This window comes from Diceros bicornis, chromosome 14 (assembly GCF_020826845.1).
Source record: "Diceros bicornis minor isolate mBicDic1 chromosome 14, mDicBic1.mat.cur, whole genome shotgun sequence".
Taxonomy (NCBI): Eukaryota; Metazoa; Chordata; class Mammalia; order Perissodactyla; family Rhinocerotidae; genus Diceros; species Diceros bicornis.
The window spans coordinates 31065927-31082507 of record NC_080753.1 but is presented as its reverse complement, the minus strand read 5'-3'; the positions used below and the strand labels follow the sequence as shown (position 1 = coordinate 31082507).

The 16581-nt window shown below is 55.6% G+C and overlaps 3 protein-coding genes across 10 annotated transcripts in view; 2 read left to right on the top strand and 1 right to left on the bottom strand.

The window, feature by feature from the left end:
* The first annotated feature begins 330 nt into the window (after positions 1–330).
* PHF1 (PHD finger protein 1) lies at positions 331–5809 on the top strand. 4 transcript variants are annotated; one of them, XM_058554600.1, is made up of 16 exons: positions 331–808; positions 1063–1156; positions 1541–1716; positions 1809–1890; positions 2000–2095; positions 2555–2655; positions 2759–2907; positions 3085–3180; positions 3371–3439; positions 3583–3706; positions 3816–3883; positions 4052–4156; positions 4279–4468; positions 4557–4651; positions 4919–4999; positions 5157–5808. In XM_058554600.1, exons 2-16 carry the CDS (start codon positions 1084–1086, stop codon positions 5443–5445), a joined length of 1794 nt encoding a protein of 597 aa, XP_058410583.1. In that variant the 5' UTR covers positions 331–808; positions 1063–1083; the 3' UTR covers positions 5446–5808. The 4 variants fall into 4 exon arrangements, with proteins under 4 accessions (XP_058410583.1, XP_058410586.1, XP_058410584.1 ...); XM_058554603.1 differs by lacking the exon at positions 1063–1156; XM_058554601.1 differs by lacking the exon at positions 331–808 and having other exon boundaries at positions 832–1156; positions 4922–4999; positions 5157–5809.
* A 77-nt stretch (positions 5810–5886) lies between these two features.
* On the bottom strand, positions 5887–15191 carry CUTA (cutA divalent cation tolerance homolog). Of its 3 annotated transcripts, none has more exons than XM_058554606.1 (6): positions 15173–15191; positions 6817–7025; positions 6567–6626; positions 6413–6458; positions 6236–6285; positions 5887–6113 (listed from the first exon to the last, which is right to left on the bottom strand). In XM_058554606.1, the coding sequence occupies exons 2-6, from the start codon at positions 6996–6998 to the stop codon at positions 5987–5989; spliced, it is 465 nt and encodes a 154-aa protein (XP_058410589.1). In that variant the 5' UTR covers positions 6999–7025; positions 15173–15191; the 3' UTR covers positions 5887–5986. The 3 variants fall into 3 exon arrangements, with proteins under 3 accessions (XP_058410589.1, XP_058410588.1, XP_058410587.1); XM_058554605.1 differs by lacking the exon at positions 15173–15191 and adding an exon at positions 7427–7527; XM_058554604.1 differs by lacking the exon at positions 15173–15191 and adding an exon at positions 7292–7387.
* SYNGAP1 (synaptic Ras GTPase activating protein 1) overlaps positions 7691–16581 on the top strand; it is a 33511-nt gene continuing 24620 nt past the window's right edge. For all 3 annotated transcript variants that reach the window (XR_009222020.1, XM_058554599.1, XM_058554597.1), the window contains exons 1-3: positions 7691–9727; positions 12974–13095; positions 15313–15418. Coding sequence is in view for 2 of the 3 variants with exons in the window: in XM_058554599.1 (XP_058410582.1) it covers positions 9661–9727; positions 12974–13095; positions 15313–15418 (295 nt within the window). In the remaining variant the exon portion in view is untranslated. The remainder of the gene's footprint in view (positions 9728–12973; positions 13096–15312; positions 15419–16581) is intronic.

The window sequence follows — 16581 nt, the reverse complement described above, 5'->3', positions numbered from 1 at the left end:
ACGCACGCCCGCCGAATCCCTCGCGCCAACCGCCAACGGCCGCCGCCCCATGAAGGAGGGGCTCAGTGCTCCCAGGTGCCGCGCGCGGGAGGGGTCACGCGTGCGCAGAAGCGCGGCAGTGGCGGGGGGACAACTTGCCACGGGGAGGGCGGGGCCGGGGGCAACGGATGGAGGAGGGCGTGGCGGGGGCAATGGGAAGGGTGACTGGAGGGCGGGGTCGTGAACTGGGGCCGAGGGGCGGGGCTTGGAGTGACCGTGGAGGTGGGGGGGGCAGTTAACGGATGTGGCATGGGGCGGGGGCCAGTCCGAAGGCGGGTTGCCGGGAGGGGGGATTCCCTCCTGCCCCGAGGGCGGGTCTCCCTTCGGAGGAAGGGGCTGCGGGGATTCCCTCTCCCGCGGGGTCCGACCGTCCGCCCGGCTCAGCTGCGGAGAGGCCGCCGCTTGCTCGGCGCCCTCCAGGCCTGTTGGAGGTGAGGGAGGTGGGGTGAGGTGGTGCCCGCCTCTCCGCCCCCCCTCCCGGCTCCTCCTTCCCCCCAGTCCTCCCCTCCCACCACCCTCCCCCCGAGCCGGTTTGTCCCTCCCCTCCTCTCCCCTCCTTTCCCCCGCCGCCTCCTCCTGCCGCTGCCGCTGCTTTGGCTGCTGCGTCATACGCCCCAGAGCCGCCGGGACGGAGGGGCTGGGCCTGGGGACCCCCCGGCCTCTGCCTGCACGCCCCCCGACGCCCAGACGTGCCCTCCTCGCGCGGGGGGTTCGCCTCGGTCTCCCACGTCTGCCACTGCCCGGCTCTCGGCGGCCCCAGCTGTCACTGGTAAGGAGGCGGCGGGAGGCGCCCGTGGGGGGGCAGGGAGCCGGGGGTCGGCGCGCAGGGCGCGGGCGGGAGAGCCTCGCCGCTCTGGCATCGGGTCCGGCTGGGCCGACTCAAGTCCCCTCTCGGACTCGCCGTCATGGGGAGTAGAGACCGGGACTGGGACACGCCCCCCTCCCGGGGCACTCAGGGAACTTATCTAACCCGGGGGCAGGGAGCCCCGAATTTGAGGGTGACCTGATGTAACCTGGCACCAGGATGATTGTTCTGAATGAGACATGCCGGCCCCGGGAGGCAGCTGTTTCTACTCTGGAAAACATCTCCCGAAAAGCTCCCAAAACACATCTCTGGGTAACAGCACCCCAATTATGATACCTCTCAACAGCAAGAGAAGGTGACAGTAGAAACTGAGTGGTAACCTTTGCTTCTGCAACCATCGTTTCTGCTGAAATCTCAGGCCAGGATATAATATCCCAGGGGAGCTCTGGAAGCTGGGAAACTAGACAACTAGGTTGGGGGGCTGGTTAGGGAAAGGAGAGCCAGTCACTAGAGTTGGGAGAACTAGAGTCAAGAAGCTTGGGAGGGGTGCCGAGAGGTTTCCTATCCAGATGTCTCAGGGATTTAGAGACTGGGGGCACAGCCGCCTGAGACCTTGAAAGAAACATAGGCAAACAAAATGGGGCCAGTCTCTCAGCATTCATAACCTCCTCCTCCTCCCATCCCACTTCTGGCTAGGCCCCCCCCAGGATGCAATGGCACAGCCCCCCCGGCTGAGCCGCTCTGGTGCCCTCCCTCTTTGGGATCCAGCTTCCCCTGCTCCCACCTCAGGCCCCAGGCCTCGACTTTGGGAGGGTCAAGATGTGCTGGCCAGATGGACAGATGGGCTTCTATACTTGGGGACCATCAAGAAGGTAAGACCTTTGACCTCTGACCTGTTTCCTTTTCCCCATTCCCCTTATCTACTTCTGATTCCTGTTTCATCCTCTGTGCTCACCCATTCCAGGTGGACAGCGTTCGGGAGGTGTGTCTGGTCCAGTTTGAGGATGATTCTCAGTTTCTGGTTCTATGGAAAGATATTAGCCCTGGTGAGATCCCCAAGGCCTCAGAGTGTACATCCCACAGAAAACAGAAAACTGGCTTGGGGGACAGCAAGGGGCTCAAGCACAGGCCCATTGACACTGTGTTCCTTCACAGCTGCTCTCCCTGGGGAGGAACTCCTCTGCTGTGTCTGTCGCTCTGAGACCGTGGTCCCTGGGAACCGGCTGGTCAGCTGTGAGAAGTGTCGCCACGGTGAGAGGGCAGGACACCTGAATTGTCCAGCTTGCCCTGGGCCTTCCAGGCTACTTCTGACTCCTCCCTCCAGCACTGGTCCTTATGCCACCTGTCCTGGCCTGAGTCCCCCGGCTACTGCCACTGCTCTTGCCAGTCTCCTCAACCCTGTAAGCTCATTCCTTTCTAGCACAGCAAGAGGCAGCCATGGAATGGGGATGTGTGAGCTTTGTGTGCAGAGGGTGGTTCAAATACACTCTTTTCTAGTCATATGACCTTGGGCAAGTCCCTAAACTTCTAGGAGCCTCAGTTCCCTTACCTGTAAAATAAGGGCAATACACCCACCCCAGCAGGACCATGGTCAAGGATTAAATGAGATGGATAAGACTTCCTGTTCCAATACCTTGCACACACAGGTTGCATACACATGCACATACCAGTTGCAATAAGTGGTCAACCATCAATATTATCATTATTCAGCTTATCACCAGGACTGCCATGTTCCAAGGGCCCCAGCCCCTGGAGAGGGAGAGGGCACATCCTGGGTCTGCCGCCAGTGTGTCTTTGCCATCGCCACCAAGGTAAAGGCACCTTCCTGTGGGAGCCTGCCACCCACATCCTCTCCCAAGCCTTTCCTGTCCCCACTCCTCTGAGGTGCCTGGCGTGCCTGTTCTGTCTCTGCAGAGGGGTGGTGCACTGAAGAAGGGCCCCTATGCCCGTGCCATGCTGGGCATGAAGCTCTCTCTGCCATACGGACTAAAGGGGCTGGACTGGGACGCTGGACATCTGAGCAACCGGCAACAGAGCTACTGTTACTGTGGTGGCCCTGGGGAGTGAGTTATGAGGGGCGGGGGGGTTAAGGAATGAGTGTGATGTGGTGGTGGGGGGAATCCCAGGAAGTGAAGGATAAAAAACAAGGCAAGGGGAGTGCTGAAGGGGATGAAAGTAGGTGGTTTGGGTCAGTTAAGGGGGGAAGTGTCTGGAGGTCATTAGTCCTGGCTCCCCTTCAGGTGGAACCTGAAAATGCTACAGTGCCGGAGCTGCCTGCAATGGTTCCACGAGGCCTGCACCCAGTGTCTGAGCAAGCCCCTCCTCTATGGGGACAGGTGAGACCAGGGCAGACTCTCCAGGAGCCGAGGGAGCCCTCCTGCTCTGCTCCACCCTCTCAGATCCCTTCTCTTCCCAACCTCTGAAGCTTTCCCCCACCTGTTCGCCCCATCCTTGCTTGTGAGTCCTCCGTAGCATGGTACAGTTTTCCTGTGTAAGGGGTGTTCTCTCCCTCTTGTCCACATCCAGGTTCTATGAGTTTGAATGCTGTGTGTGTCGGGGGGGCCCGGAGAAGGTCAGGAGGCTACAGCTTCGCTGGTGAGCTGGATTGGGCACAACCTCAGCATAACTCCTCTCTCAACAGCCCCAGTATTTCACCCTACATGCCCCAACCTTCCACCTCAGGACTCCCTTGGCTTTTGTAATGCTTCCACAACCCTGACAACTCAATGTTTCTGCAGGGTGGATGTGGCCCATCTTGTCCTCTATCACCTCAGCGTTTGCTGTAAGAAAAAATATTTTGATTTTGACCGCGAGATCCTCCCCTTCACCTCTGAGAATTGGGACAGTTTGCTCCTTGGGGAGGTAAGGGGTAGTGAAGCTTTGGGGGTTAGGGTGAAACAAGGAGATGTGAAGAATAGGGGAAGGGAGGGATCACTGCTCCCCTGATCCCATTTTCTTTCCGCTTTCCCAGCTCTCAGACACCCCCAAGGGAGAACGTTCTTCCAAGCTCCTATCTGCTCTCAACAGCCACAAGGACCGGTAAGTTGGAAGGAGGCTCAGAAAGAGATGGAGATATGGATATGGAAGCCTGGGAAGGGAGAGGCCACAACTTACCTGGAAGATCATCTCTGAAAAGGACTGAATAATGGCATCAGAGGGGCGCTTTTCTACAGCACTGACCCTATGTCATTTCTCTCCTCACCCCAGTTTCATTTCAGGGAGGGAGATTAAGAAGAGGAAATGCTTGTTTGGTCTCCATGCTCGGATCCCTCCCCCTGTGGAGCCCCCTACTGGAGATGGAGCCCCCACCAGGTCACTGGTCCAGGGGGGATGGGGAAATTCTCAGGGTATTAATCTGGGGGTATATGTATGGAGATGGGGAGGTCTTTGGGGTGTCCGGGAGGGGGCTGGGGGGATAAGGAGGCCTCTTACAGCTTCCCTTCAGGGCAGGGCCCTGGGGGAGGGGTCTCACGTCCCCTGGGGAAGCGCCGGAGGCCGGAGCCAGAGCCCCTGAGGAGGAGGCAGAAGGGGAAAATGGAGGAGCTGGGGCCACCCTCAGCAGTGCGCAATCAGCCCAAGCCCCAGGAGCAGAGGGAGCGGGCTCGTCTGCAGAGGGCACTGCAGGTACAGGGGCAGAGGGAATGCCATGGGGCAAATGGCGGTGTGGGAAGGAATCAAGGATTATCTCTCAGTCTTGTGCTCCTTCTTCCAGGCCTCAGTGTCTCCACCACCCCCCAGCCCTAACCAGAGTTACCAGGGCAGCAGCGGCTACAACTTCCGGCCCACAGATGCCCGCTGTCTGCCCAGGTCAGTGCTCCTCCACCCTCCAACCAGATATGCTCCCTTGGAACCTCTCCTCCAATTGTCTACATCCTCTGGACTTTCTCACCCAAAATTCTTTTCTCTCTCCCCCTTGGCTACTCACTTCTTGTCCTAGAGAGACTTCTAGAACCAATGTCCGATCCCCAGTATTCAGGGGATGGGGGTTCCTTGGGGGTAGTTTTTGAGCTCTGCCCTTCTCAGGGGGAGAGGGTGCTGTTCCCAGGTCCTGACTTTCCCCCTCCCCAACCCCAGCAGTCCCATCCGGATGTTCGCTTCCTTCCACCCCTCTGCCAGCACCGCAGGGACCTCTGGGGATGGTGAACCCCCAGACAGGTGAGATTCTACCCCTTTACCTGTGACACCCCTCTTTGCCTGTGTTCTTAAGTTCCTCAGTTCCTATCCATTTCTTCATTCCTCTGATCCACATGTGGCCTCCATTTCTGGTCAGTCTTCATCTGCATCAGGACTCACAATTGCCCTCTCTCCCTAGGTCACCCCTGGAACTTCACATTGGTTTCCCCACAGACATCCCTAAAAGTGCCCCCCATTCGATGACTGCCTCATCTTCCTCAGTCCCAGCCCCCTCCCCAAGTCTTCCTAGACGCTCAGCACCCCCTTCTCCCTTGTGCCGTAGTTTGTCTCCTGGGACTGGAGGAGGAGTCCGAGGTGGGGTTGGCTACCTCTCCCGAGGGGACCCCGTCCGGGTCCTTGCTCGGAGAGTACGGCCGGATGGCTCTGTGCAGTACCTGGTTGAGTGGGGAGGTGGGGGCATCTTCTGAACAGCCTGCCTCTGTCCACCTCCCTATTCACACACACCGGCACTTTCATACCCTGACCTCTGACCTCACCTACAGCTGGGATGTACCTGGGGAGGTAGGGGGTAGTTCTCTCTACTGCCCAGGCTGGAATCCAGGTGGGGGGTTGGGGAAGAGGCTCTCTCTTCTCTACTCCCTTCATGATTCCTGACCCTTCTCCCATCCCTCTTCCCATTTCCTTTGATGTTATTTTGTTACAGCTTTTTAAATATTTTTTAAAATTATTTAACCCCTGGGGACGGAGACTGAGGAGGGGGGGATGATAAAGGATCCCAGACTCTGTATGATTGAAATAAAGATAAATAAACAAATCTGGTATCCCCGAGTCATTCTGAAAGATGGGAGTAGAAGCACTTCTAATCTTCCCAACCAAATTCACATATATGACAAGGAAAAAGGTAAAAGTGGCAAGAACCAAAGACAGGATTTATTAGGGACCCAGTCATCACCTGAAAGTCAGAGGGCATTGAAGTATATGAGGGAAACATGGCAGGAACAGGGCTCGTCAGGGTAGAACTGTGCTGGAGTCAGAAACTGCCTCCGTAACCTGGTGCACCCAATGCAGGTATGGGGAGTTCCCCTGCTCCACAGGCAATGCAATCACCTCGGCCACTTCGTAAGGGTGCAGAGAACTGCAAAAAAGACAGGGAGGATCGCTCAAAGATTTACCCAAAGGAGCCCACCCCCTCAGACTGCCCAGCAAGTCCCACCCCACAGTATACACCCTCACCCCTACCCATCTCACAGTTCTCACCGAACAAAATCTGTCAAAGCCGGAACCAAGGAACTTCGGGTTTTAATCATCTAAGGGGCAAAGGCAGACATGGTTGAATCAGGGGGAAGGGTTGATTGATTTCAGGATCTCAAATGAGGGATGGGGTTAAAGGGGTCAGGGAATTGAGGTTTTGTTGGGTAGGGGAATGTTTCTCACCATCAGCACCTCACTGTCCTCTTCAATCTTTCCTTTCCACTCATAGCTGAAAAGGTCAGGGAGAGAGTGTTGTGGGAGCAAAGATTTCGCTCAAGGAAAAAGACTGCCAGTCAGCCCCTGGAGTTAGGTTAACCCCCCAACTCCTATGACTCACATGGATGTAATCTGAGGGATGAGGTTGACACAGGCTGCCAGGCGCTTCTCCACCACAGCCCTGAAGGTGAAGAGACAGCCCCGAAGGTGAAGAGACAGCCCCATTCAGAGCGCCCATGACCCAGATTTGTGCACTGGCAGCCCCAGAGACAGGCTTCCAAAGCCGGAGCAGGCAGAGGGGGCACGCTTCTCCCCCACCCCCAACTCTCCCTTCATGACCATCCTTCCCTGCTTCACACTGATGTCCCCACCTGGCGATCTCTTTGGCAACCTTCTCGTTGGGGCAGGTGACAAAGGCTGCAGAGACGGAGCCGGGAACATAGCCAGAGCCCGAGGCCTGCGAGGGCTGGGTCGGGGGGCTTCCTGAAGCCATGGACAGCAGGGCTCGGGGTAGCAACACAAGGCGGGAGGCCACAGGCAGCAGCGCTGGCATCCAAAGAAGCGACAGGAGCAGAGCGGCCTGAGAGCAGGAGGTGAATTCAGTGTCTCCCCGCAAATACCCCAGGAAATTGCATCCCAGGAACCCTTGGCTTGATATACACTCAGGCTCTGCCCTCCCTCTTCTGCACCCGGAAGGAAAAGGTCCCTGACACTGGGAGAGAAACTTGGAAAATTTATGGCATATACTTGGTTTTCACTCCCTCCTAAAGGGCCAACCTCCGGGATTTAGGGTGCGGGTGGTGACCGCGGCTTGAAGGACCGGAAGGGGCGGGGCCAGTCACTCACCCCTCCGCCGAGCAGGATGGCGGGACCCCGCCCCCCCCTCATGCAGTCTATGCTGGTAGAGGTGCGTTGAATATCAAACGCCACACGTAACGCCGAGAAAGGACCCCAAAGCCAGGAAGAGCTGCCCCTTCTTACCTGGGCGGCAGCCACGTGATAAGAAAACAGCGCACACCACGTGACAGTAGAAACCGGACCACCCGACCCTCCAGAGCCAGCCAATCCTGGCCCTCACGTGGCCCAACTTGCCCCGCCTCCTGGTGAGGGAGGAGCGAAGGGGGATCTGACCAATCGACAGCCGGATCTGCAGACGTGCACGGAAATGGCACGCTCGCTTCCGTGTAAACCGGAAACAGCCCATTGCGGGCTGAGGAGAGCCGCTGCGGCGTTCCACTGTCACGTGAGGGGACCGGGCCCCTCAGGCGGCGGTACCTCAATGAGCGACACGAAAAGGCCAATCACAGGCCAGCCCCGCAGGCCACGTGATGAGAGAGCTGGCGCTAGGAAAGGGGGGGCTAAAGATCCCGCAGACTCCATGCGTCAGGTTGTGGAGTGGGAAATCATCCTTAAACCCCAGAATGTGCCCACTGACAGCCCCTACACTGTTCCCGAGGCCTTAAGGAGTGGGAGGGTCTGAGAAGATTGAACCTCGGGGGCGAAGAGAGCGCCCCCTGCCATTTTGGTTAGGACTGACAGATGCCTGGTTTGGGAATGAACAATGATAATCTGAGGAGAAGCCAGCTGTCCCTGGGTAGAGGGAAGTGATTAGGCAGGCACGGGCTTGGCAAGACAATGCCTAGGTGAGGAAAGATGCATTTTCAAAGGACAGAGTGAGACCCTGTCAATGGGATAGAGGGGCTGAGGGCGCCTCAGCCTTCTTAACTGAAACCCCAAAACTAGAGACAGACTGGTGAATTGGCGAGATGGGGAGAGATGAGGGCTGCAGGTTAGAGATACCGAGAAGACACCAGGAAGTAGTGATGGTCCTTCTTTCCCTTATCCCCTAACTATTAGACTCTCCAGGACTGGTCTACCGCCTCAGCCTTGGGTCTCCTTCCATCAACCCGTCCCCCTAGGAGCCAGGACCTGCCCTACATAACCTCCCTGGGGCCCAAGCACATCCTGTGACCCAAAAATGGAGAGAGGGGCCAATGAGAGGAGAGATAGGTAGGAGGAGGCGACAGAGAAAAAAGCTCTTGCCACTCCCCCTACCCAGTATCCCCGCTCCCTCCAAGGTCTGGGGTCTCTGGTCTGCTGGGTGGGTGTGACTGGGCGTTTCCCAGGCTGATGTCAGAGTTCTCTTATACCTACCTCTCTGGGGTTAGGATCTCCCTGAGATTTCTGTCTTTGGGATTGGAGTTTGTCTCTGAGATGGAGCTCTATGGGGTGTTTCAGAATTTGCATTGGGATCTTTCTCGGGACTGAGTTTCCTTTTTGTTTGGGGGGTTTCTGTGTTTCTGGGTCTGCAATCACTCTCTCTGAGGTCTTTCAAACTCTTCTTTATGTGTTTGGGGTCTCTGAGTTCTCCATCTCTGGGCTAGCTGAGTGTCTCTTCTCTCTCTCTCTCTCCCTTCTCGCCCTCCCCCCCCCCCAGGTCTGGATTGTCTCTGTCTCTGAGTCTGCAATTTCTTTCTTCTGAGATCTAAGTCTGGGGTCTCTGATACCTCTCTCTGGGTCAGAGTTCTCTAAGACCTAATTCTAGGTCTAGGTTCTTCTGAATCTGGGTCTCATCTTTTTTCTCTGAGTCTCCATCTCAGGTCTTGGTCCCTGAAAATCACCACGTGAGCCTGGAGTCTAAGATTTCTGTGGCTATGGAGAACCTTTTTGAGACTGGATGCTCAGATTTTTGATCTTTGACCCCTCAGGGGGGAGTCTGGGGTCTTTTTTTCTGAGATTGGGGTCTCTCTTCCTCTAGATTTTGGGTTTGTGCCTCAGATTAACTCCCAGGGGTGGCAAGGTATCTTCCTCTGTGGGTCTGGGGTCTCTCGATCTCAGGGTCTGGGGTCTGCATCTTTAGAACTGCTCTCTTTCTCTCTGGTGTGTTTTTGAGTCAGGGGTCTCTCTCTCTCTCTCTCTCTCTGGTTCCCACTGAGTAGGGGTGGGGGCTGCCGAGTCTCTCTCTCCTCCTCCTCCTGCTCTCTCCTCTCGCTCGCTCCCCCGCCCCCCTCTCTCTCTCTCCCGGCTGCCGCTGCTGCCGTTGGCTCCTATTCTCCTCCTCCTCCTCCTCTCTCCTCCTCTCTGCTCCTCTCCGCTCCTCTCTCCTCCTCTCTCCTCCTCCTCCTCCTCCACCTCCTCCTCCTTCTCCCCCTCTCTCTCCCCCTCTTTCTCTCTTCTTTCTCCCCCGTCCCCCCGCCCCCTCCCCCCTAGGCCTGATGAGCAGGTCTCGCGCCTCCATCCATCGGGGGAGCATCCCCGCGATGTCCTATGCCCCCTTCAGAGGTACGGTGGTTGAGGGGAGGGGGAGGGCTGGGGGGGGGCTGGAGGGGGAGGGGCAGGGGTGGGGGGTGCAGAGCTGGGGCCAGGGAGGGGAGCAGCTGAAATGTAGGGAGAAAGGAGGACCGGGAAGGCAGGGATGGGAGCAACGGGGAAGGAGGGGTTGGAGGCTAGAGGATAGGGGTAGATAGGGGCTGGAGGGGCCAGGAAACAGGCTTTTAAGGGGACTGGGGGGAAAATGATGAAGGGGAAAGATTGCCAGAAAGGGTGGGAAGATAGAAGGATAGGGTTGGGGGAAGAGCTGCAGAAATAATTTGGAGGTGGGAGCTGAGAGATGAGGAAAATATCAAGGAAATAGAAGGACAGAGTCTTAGGATAGGGGCTAGGAGGGGGAAATGAAAACACAGGGGTGAAAAGAGAAGCCAAGAAGATGGGGGACAGATTATGGTGGGGGGGCTCAGAGAATGGTAGGGAGTAGAAAAAGAGAGGAGGATGGAGGGAGAGAAGGGGCCAGATGGAGAGAGAGGGTGGCAGGGGGGGGGAGGAAAGAAGGGTCCAGATGGAGGGAAGAGAGGAAAGAGGGAATGGGTTGGGGGAGGAGAGACCAGGGCAGTGGGGGGGACCAAATTATGTGTGTGTTTGTTGCCGGGGGAGGGGGGCAATACAAGTAAGATTGAGTGATGGGAGTAGGGGCCAGGTCAGGACCCTGCCCCAGGCTCTGATCCTCATTAAGGCCAGTGAAATGTAACCCCTGGAGTCTTATCCGCTCCCTTCACTTCCCCACTTTTACTCCCCTCCCCCACCTCCAATCCTTATTTCCATTCCCCCTCCCTCCTCTGGTGTCCATCACCTATATCTTTCCCCCCATATGGTGTCCGTTCCTTATATGAGTCCCCCTTCTGTCCTTCCCCTATATCAGCCTCTTCTCTGGTGCCCATTCTCTCTCTCTCTCTCTCTTCTATCTGGCAGTTCCCTTATATCTTTACCATGTCTTCACCTCCTTTTTCTTGACCCCCTTGTCCTAGCACTCCTGTTAGGTCCACCTCATTTCCCCTGCCCCGTGTCCACTTGGGCCCTTCTGGTATATTGCCTTGTCCCTAGGGATTTACCATCATTTCTGCATCATTTTCTCTTAGATCCATCCCTGTTATTTTTCCCCTAGCCCATCCTCTACTCCCTACCCCATTCCCTATCTTGTCACAAGTCTGTGCCTACCCACTTTCCCCTAATACCTCAGCTCTTATCACCCACTCCTCTTTGCTTGTCTCTTCTACTTCCTGGGGTGTTAGAGATTTGGGGTGCAAAGGCACAGGTTTTGATGGTTGGAACAGGGCCTATAAGAGATCCCCATCTGAGCCCTGTAGGATTTCTCATCCTAGTAAATCTTTCCCCTTTCTCAGCTGTGTTCCGGTCTCTTGCGTCTGCCTCCCAGAATCATCCTTACTTAAGTCCAGACAATATGTGTGTGTGTATGTTTCCAGAGTTGCTCCTAAGCTAAGTTCCCTGTGTCCTTCGCTGCTCCCAAGAGGAAGGTACCCCTTGAAGTCTAACCTGCCTCCCGGTGGCTGCAGCCTGAACCAGCCCCTCCCATAATGATCACGTGTATCAACAGATTTCTCCTCTGGGGGTCCTCAGAGTCTGAGTGGGCTGGGCATATTGCCTGCAGTGTTTGCAGTCTCGGAGCCTAGGTATTGGTGATCTCTGTATGTAGAAGGTCCTGGTTAGAGTCTCTGAGATGGCACTGGATAGTGAGAGTTTCAAAGTATTAGGGTTTCTAAATATCTATATTCTGGGGGTTCATCTCTGACTGTGATCTGCAGCTTGGGGAAATTTGAAGGACATGTTTGTAGACAGAAAGGGGCTAGATTTTTCAAAACTCTCCTACCCAGGGCATTCATTTAGAATGAAGCAAAAACCAGTTCTTTTCCTGCAATATACTCATGATTAATTATCCTGTAAAGGAGACAGAATTTGATTTTTCTTCCTCTAAACTTTCTCTCACTCTGATACCTTAAGCCTATTTTCTATCACTTTGTTACCAATTTGATTTCTCTCTTACTTCCATAGGGCCTGTCCCTTGTGTTCCTGTGACAGTGTGTGGCATTGGGGTTTAAAGGAGAGGCAGTCTGCAGGGATGGGAGCATGGGAAGAACAGCAAGCTGGAGAAGAAGGACCCTGGGGCATCTCTGAGCCTGGGCAACCCTTAGTCTACTGTTCTTTTCTAGAAGTTTTGCCCCCATCCCCAGCTCTAGTCTTTGGAGGCCCCTCCATGTCACAGGCCTGGATCTTCCATTCTTCCCTTCCGTCTTTCTTCAAGCTCCCCACTGTGCCTTGAGGAGGTTCCTAACCCGTGGAGTTGGCTTCCATCCTGTCCATGCAAACTAGGTGTGTGGGGGGACAGTACTGAATCTTTGATCTTTGGGTACAGAGTGGGGGAAGAGAACAATTCAGTCTTTATTCATTCAAAAAGGGCATATTTCCTACCTCACTCCCCAGCCCCTCCACAGCCAGATGCTGACAACACCCATCCTCCCCCTACCACCAGAAGAACCAGAACTTTCCCCAAAGGATGAGCAGGGTTGGGCTAGGGGAGGAGGGAATGGAGGATAGAGGAGAGGCAGAAGGGGAGGCCCTCTCATGTCTGATTCTGTGAGCAGGTAAGCCCCCTCACTTCCTCTCTTTTCCAGATGTTTAGCTCTCAGAATCTCGTGACCCAGATGCTTCTACATCCCCAATCCCATCCTTCTTTCCCAGAGCTGTGTAGCTTTCCTCTTACTCTCTTGTAGACAGGTGGTGCCACCTTCAAAGTCCTTGTCTTCTGTAGTTATTCCAGTGCCCTCCCTCTTCCCAGACACCGGCCGCCAACCTCTCTGTGTGTTTTTCTTCTGCTAGTTTTGCTGCACTCTCCACCTTTTTTTTCTGAACTGGATGGAGAGCTCCTTCACCTTTCTCTGCCTCCAAACCTATATCTGTCATGATATAATTCCCTTCCCTGAACCACCCCTCTGTATTTCTTCCCCCAAGTCTACAGAGCCCCCTGTGATGTGATTCCTCTCCCCTCTTTCTCCCCAGGTATACAGGCTTATCTTCTGTTCCTTTAAAGTTACCAGGTGCCTCACCCCTATACATGATCTCCTCAAGGCGGGTGGGGTCCCCTTCTCCCACTTTGTGGACTCGCTTGCCATTTTAGGCCTCTGTCCCCCAAAATGCATATAGCCTCCCTTACTGTTTCTGTGTATCTCTGTCCCCCAGATGTACGGGGACCTCCTATGCACCGAACCCAATATGTTCACTCCCCATATGATCGTCCTGGTTGGAACCCTCGGTTCTGCATCATCTCGGGGAACCAGCTTCTCATGTTGGATGAGGACGAGGTGAGCAGGGTGAGAAGGTTGGGAAAAGACCTCTGGGTAGTGTGGGAGAATGTGGAGAGAAAGATGGGGAGAATCCTCATTAGTCAAGGGGTGAAAGACAGAGAAGGCAGACAAAGAAGAGAGATATTTGCAAGTGATGGGAAGAGGGTGGCCATTGAGATTTGGGTTGGGACGTGAAAAGGGGCAAGCATTCTCTCACCTTGGCCAGGGGGTCTTTGAGGGCCATGTGCAGTGTTGGGGAGGAAATGTGGTTCTGAAGATTTGAGGGTGCCTCCTGTTTTCACCCAGCCCATATTGCAGGATAGGTTAGGATGGGAAACGGAAACTGAAGAGTTTGGAGAAGGGGTGAAGGAATGGGAATCACTTTGGAGGCATCAGCTCAGGACCCTCTTCTCTCCCCCGACTAAGCAAGCCCCATTACTCACCACTCCCAGTCCTTTCCCCATCATGGGGCAGAGTGCAGGGAGGGGGGATTGAGGGGCTCAGAGAAAATGTAGGAGAGAGGGGGGTCTTTGGGAAACTGGGAGGGGGCTGGAGGGTACTAGGAGAGATGACAGAGGATCTTGGCTTGGATGGCGGAGAAGACTGGGAAGGTGCCTGAGACCAAAGTTTAGAGAAACACTGAGAAGGCTTTCTCCAGGGACAGCAGGAAGGAATATAAGGGAGGAGATGCCTGGGGATGAGGGGAACTGGGAGTATGGGAAGTTGTCTAAAGGAGTAAGAGTGGGATAGGGGCAGGGACTGGCCAGTAAGAAAGAGGGGAAATGAACAGAGGGTTCTTGTGGGAGCTGGTGGCCATGCAGGGTGATTAGAGAGCGAGGGGAGTGTGGGTTCTGATTTGGGAGCTGAGTTAGCAGTGGAGGGTCCATCAGAGGAAATAGAGAATGTGAATATGAAGGGTGGATGGACGCCCAGAGGTATGATTCAGGGAGTGGGGGTGATTGGGGGACTAGCTTTAGAGAGTTATAGGGTAACCTGTGAGACCAGAGAGGTGGTGAGAGATGTGACCAGAAAGCTGCTGGGGAGGGTGTGGTGAGGCAGGGCTAGATTTGGAGTTGGGGTTAATGAAGGTTTCAAGGGACCTGAGGGGCAAGTGAGAGTGTAGAGAGATGGCTGGGTAGAGAGATTCCAGGCCACAAAGTTGAGGTGTCTAGGGGAGGACATGGGGACTTTAAAGGGAGAGGTGGTTTGGGAAATCAGAGTTTTAGGTATTGAGGGGCATTTGAGTGATTCACTGGGGGTCACTGGTGTCAACCAAAGGTTTGGGGTCTGTAGGATGAACTGGGGAAACTGGAACCAATAAGAGTGGGGACTATTGTGAGGAGGAAGAGGGAAGACAATGGGTGGGGTAATGAAGGAATGACAGAGCTGGGGACAGGTTGAGGGGACCAGTGGCCAGCAAGCTGAGGGGCAACAAGAGTGGCCAGAGTCTAGAGTAGGAAGGGTGAGGAGAGGGGGGAGTGGGATGGAATTGGGAAAGCGAGCAGCGTGTAGGGCCACAGGGAGCTGGAATTGACGGGTTGTGAAAATGGGTCTGGGGACTAGTGGGGTGGGGGTAGTTCCTGTAGGGGTGGAGGAGATTGGAGGTCTGGAGAGGGGAGGTTGGGGATGAGGCTTAGGGAGAGTAATGGCTAAAGGGAAGAGGGAAGTGAGAAAGGTTGAGTGAGGGGTGATGGAAGAAGAAGAAAGGTGGGGGGAGGTGACCAGGCCCTCTGGAGGGTGGGGAGGTTGGGTCCCAGTCTGGCCGCAAGCCGGGCCGTGGGAGGGAGACAAGCTGTGGATCCTGATTATAAATGCAGCTTCTGCTACCCCCGTGACAGGCACGGAGGGAGGGAAGGGGGTGAGGGAGGTGGGAGGCTGGGAGGAAAGCAGGGAGAATGGAGGAACTGAAGGTCAAGGGGAAAGTGGATTCAGGGAGTAGCAGACTCCTGAGGGGTTGCGGCAAGCTGAGCGCAGGGTTTGGGAGAATTCCCTGGAGCTTGTTTCAAAAGAAATGGAGGGAGAAAAGAGGAGGGTGGGAGGGGAGGGAATGAGGGAGAGAGACTTGGAGAGAGACGGGAAAGCGAGATCGACTCACCTAGACACACTGAAAGAGTGTGGAAGGGCAGAAGGTGGGCAGAGCCCGTGGAAAGGGAGGTTCATCCTTCCTTGGTGGGGGAGGGAAAGAGGAGGGACAGCCTGGGCCAGTGAGGTCTGACACCCCCTCGCATCCCCTAGATACACCCACTTCTGATCCGGGACCGGAGGAGCGAGTCTAGCCGCAACAAACTGCTGAGACGCACAGTCTCCGTGCCGGTGGAGGGGCGGCCCCACGGCGAGCATGGTACGGCGGCCGAGCAGGCTCTCGTGCCCCGGACAGTGACGGGGAGAGGGCTGAAGGTGGACCGGGCTGCAGGGAGGGGGAGTCGGGGACCCGAGGGAGCTGTCAGGGGGTGGGAGGAGGCGGAGACAAAGTCTCACCTCCTGCTAGTGGGAGCCTGGAAAGAGAAGCGCCCTCCTCTGGGATCTGAAGAGGGACAGGGGCTGTGGGTGAGAGGCTCCAGTGGTCCTGGCTCTGTTTCGCTCTCTTTTTCCTCTCCAGCAGCGAAGTTTGACTATTTTCCTGGTGCTTGTAAAAATAGTCTCCTTAGATCTTTAGCTTCCTGTCCGAGTTCCTGCCCCTGCCCCTCCCAGCCCTCGGTCTGGGATCTTGGAGAGAATGACCTAGTTCCTGCCCTCCCCCAGACCTCTGCCCCACCCCCACGCTCCTGATTCTTCTTCCAGGCCTTCTGGCCTGTGGGCCCTCCCTCTTTTCTTGCCCCTTTTTTTCTCTTGTCAACTGCTTCTATTTTCTGCAATTCTATCACCCCCTTTCTCTTTCCTCCCCGATTTCTCTTATTTTCTCTACCCCTCTTGATTCCTCTGTCTCTCCCCTCTGCTCCCGGTGGAACTCCATCAGACCCCCATCTCATCTCCTTTCTGTCTGTCTGTAGAGCTATCTGCTCAGTCTGTCTCCAACTCTCTCCCTCTCTCCATCTGTCTCTTCCTCTCCCTCCCTCTTTCTGCCCCCCCTCCACCCCCCTCTTTAGTCATTTAAAAAAAGATTTTTGTCTTCCTGAGAAGTTCGCTTAAAAGGTTTCCATGGGAACAGTGAGGGGAGATGAAGGCAGAGAACAGAGATCTGTAGCCAAGGTGCAGAGAGACGCCCTCAGCCCCCGGAAACCCCCTAGTCACTGCCCCCTATCACTGCACTCCCCTTCCAGGACCAGGGATCTAGGTCCTCCATCCCCCCAAACCCTGATGACCCCTTTCTTCCACCAGCTCCCCTTCCCCTCAGGGATCCAGGCTTCTAGTTTCTCTTCCTTAGAGCCAGTGGCCTATCTTCATCCCTTGGCTCCCTTCCGCCCTCTTCTGATAAGCCCAGGCCTCACTGCCCTTGGGGCCCATCTCTGGGACCTTGGGTGGGTGGGTGGCTGGCTAGGGATGTGTGTCATTGTCATGGAAACC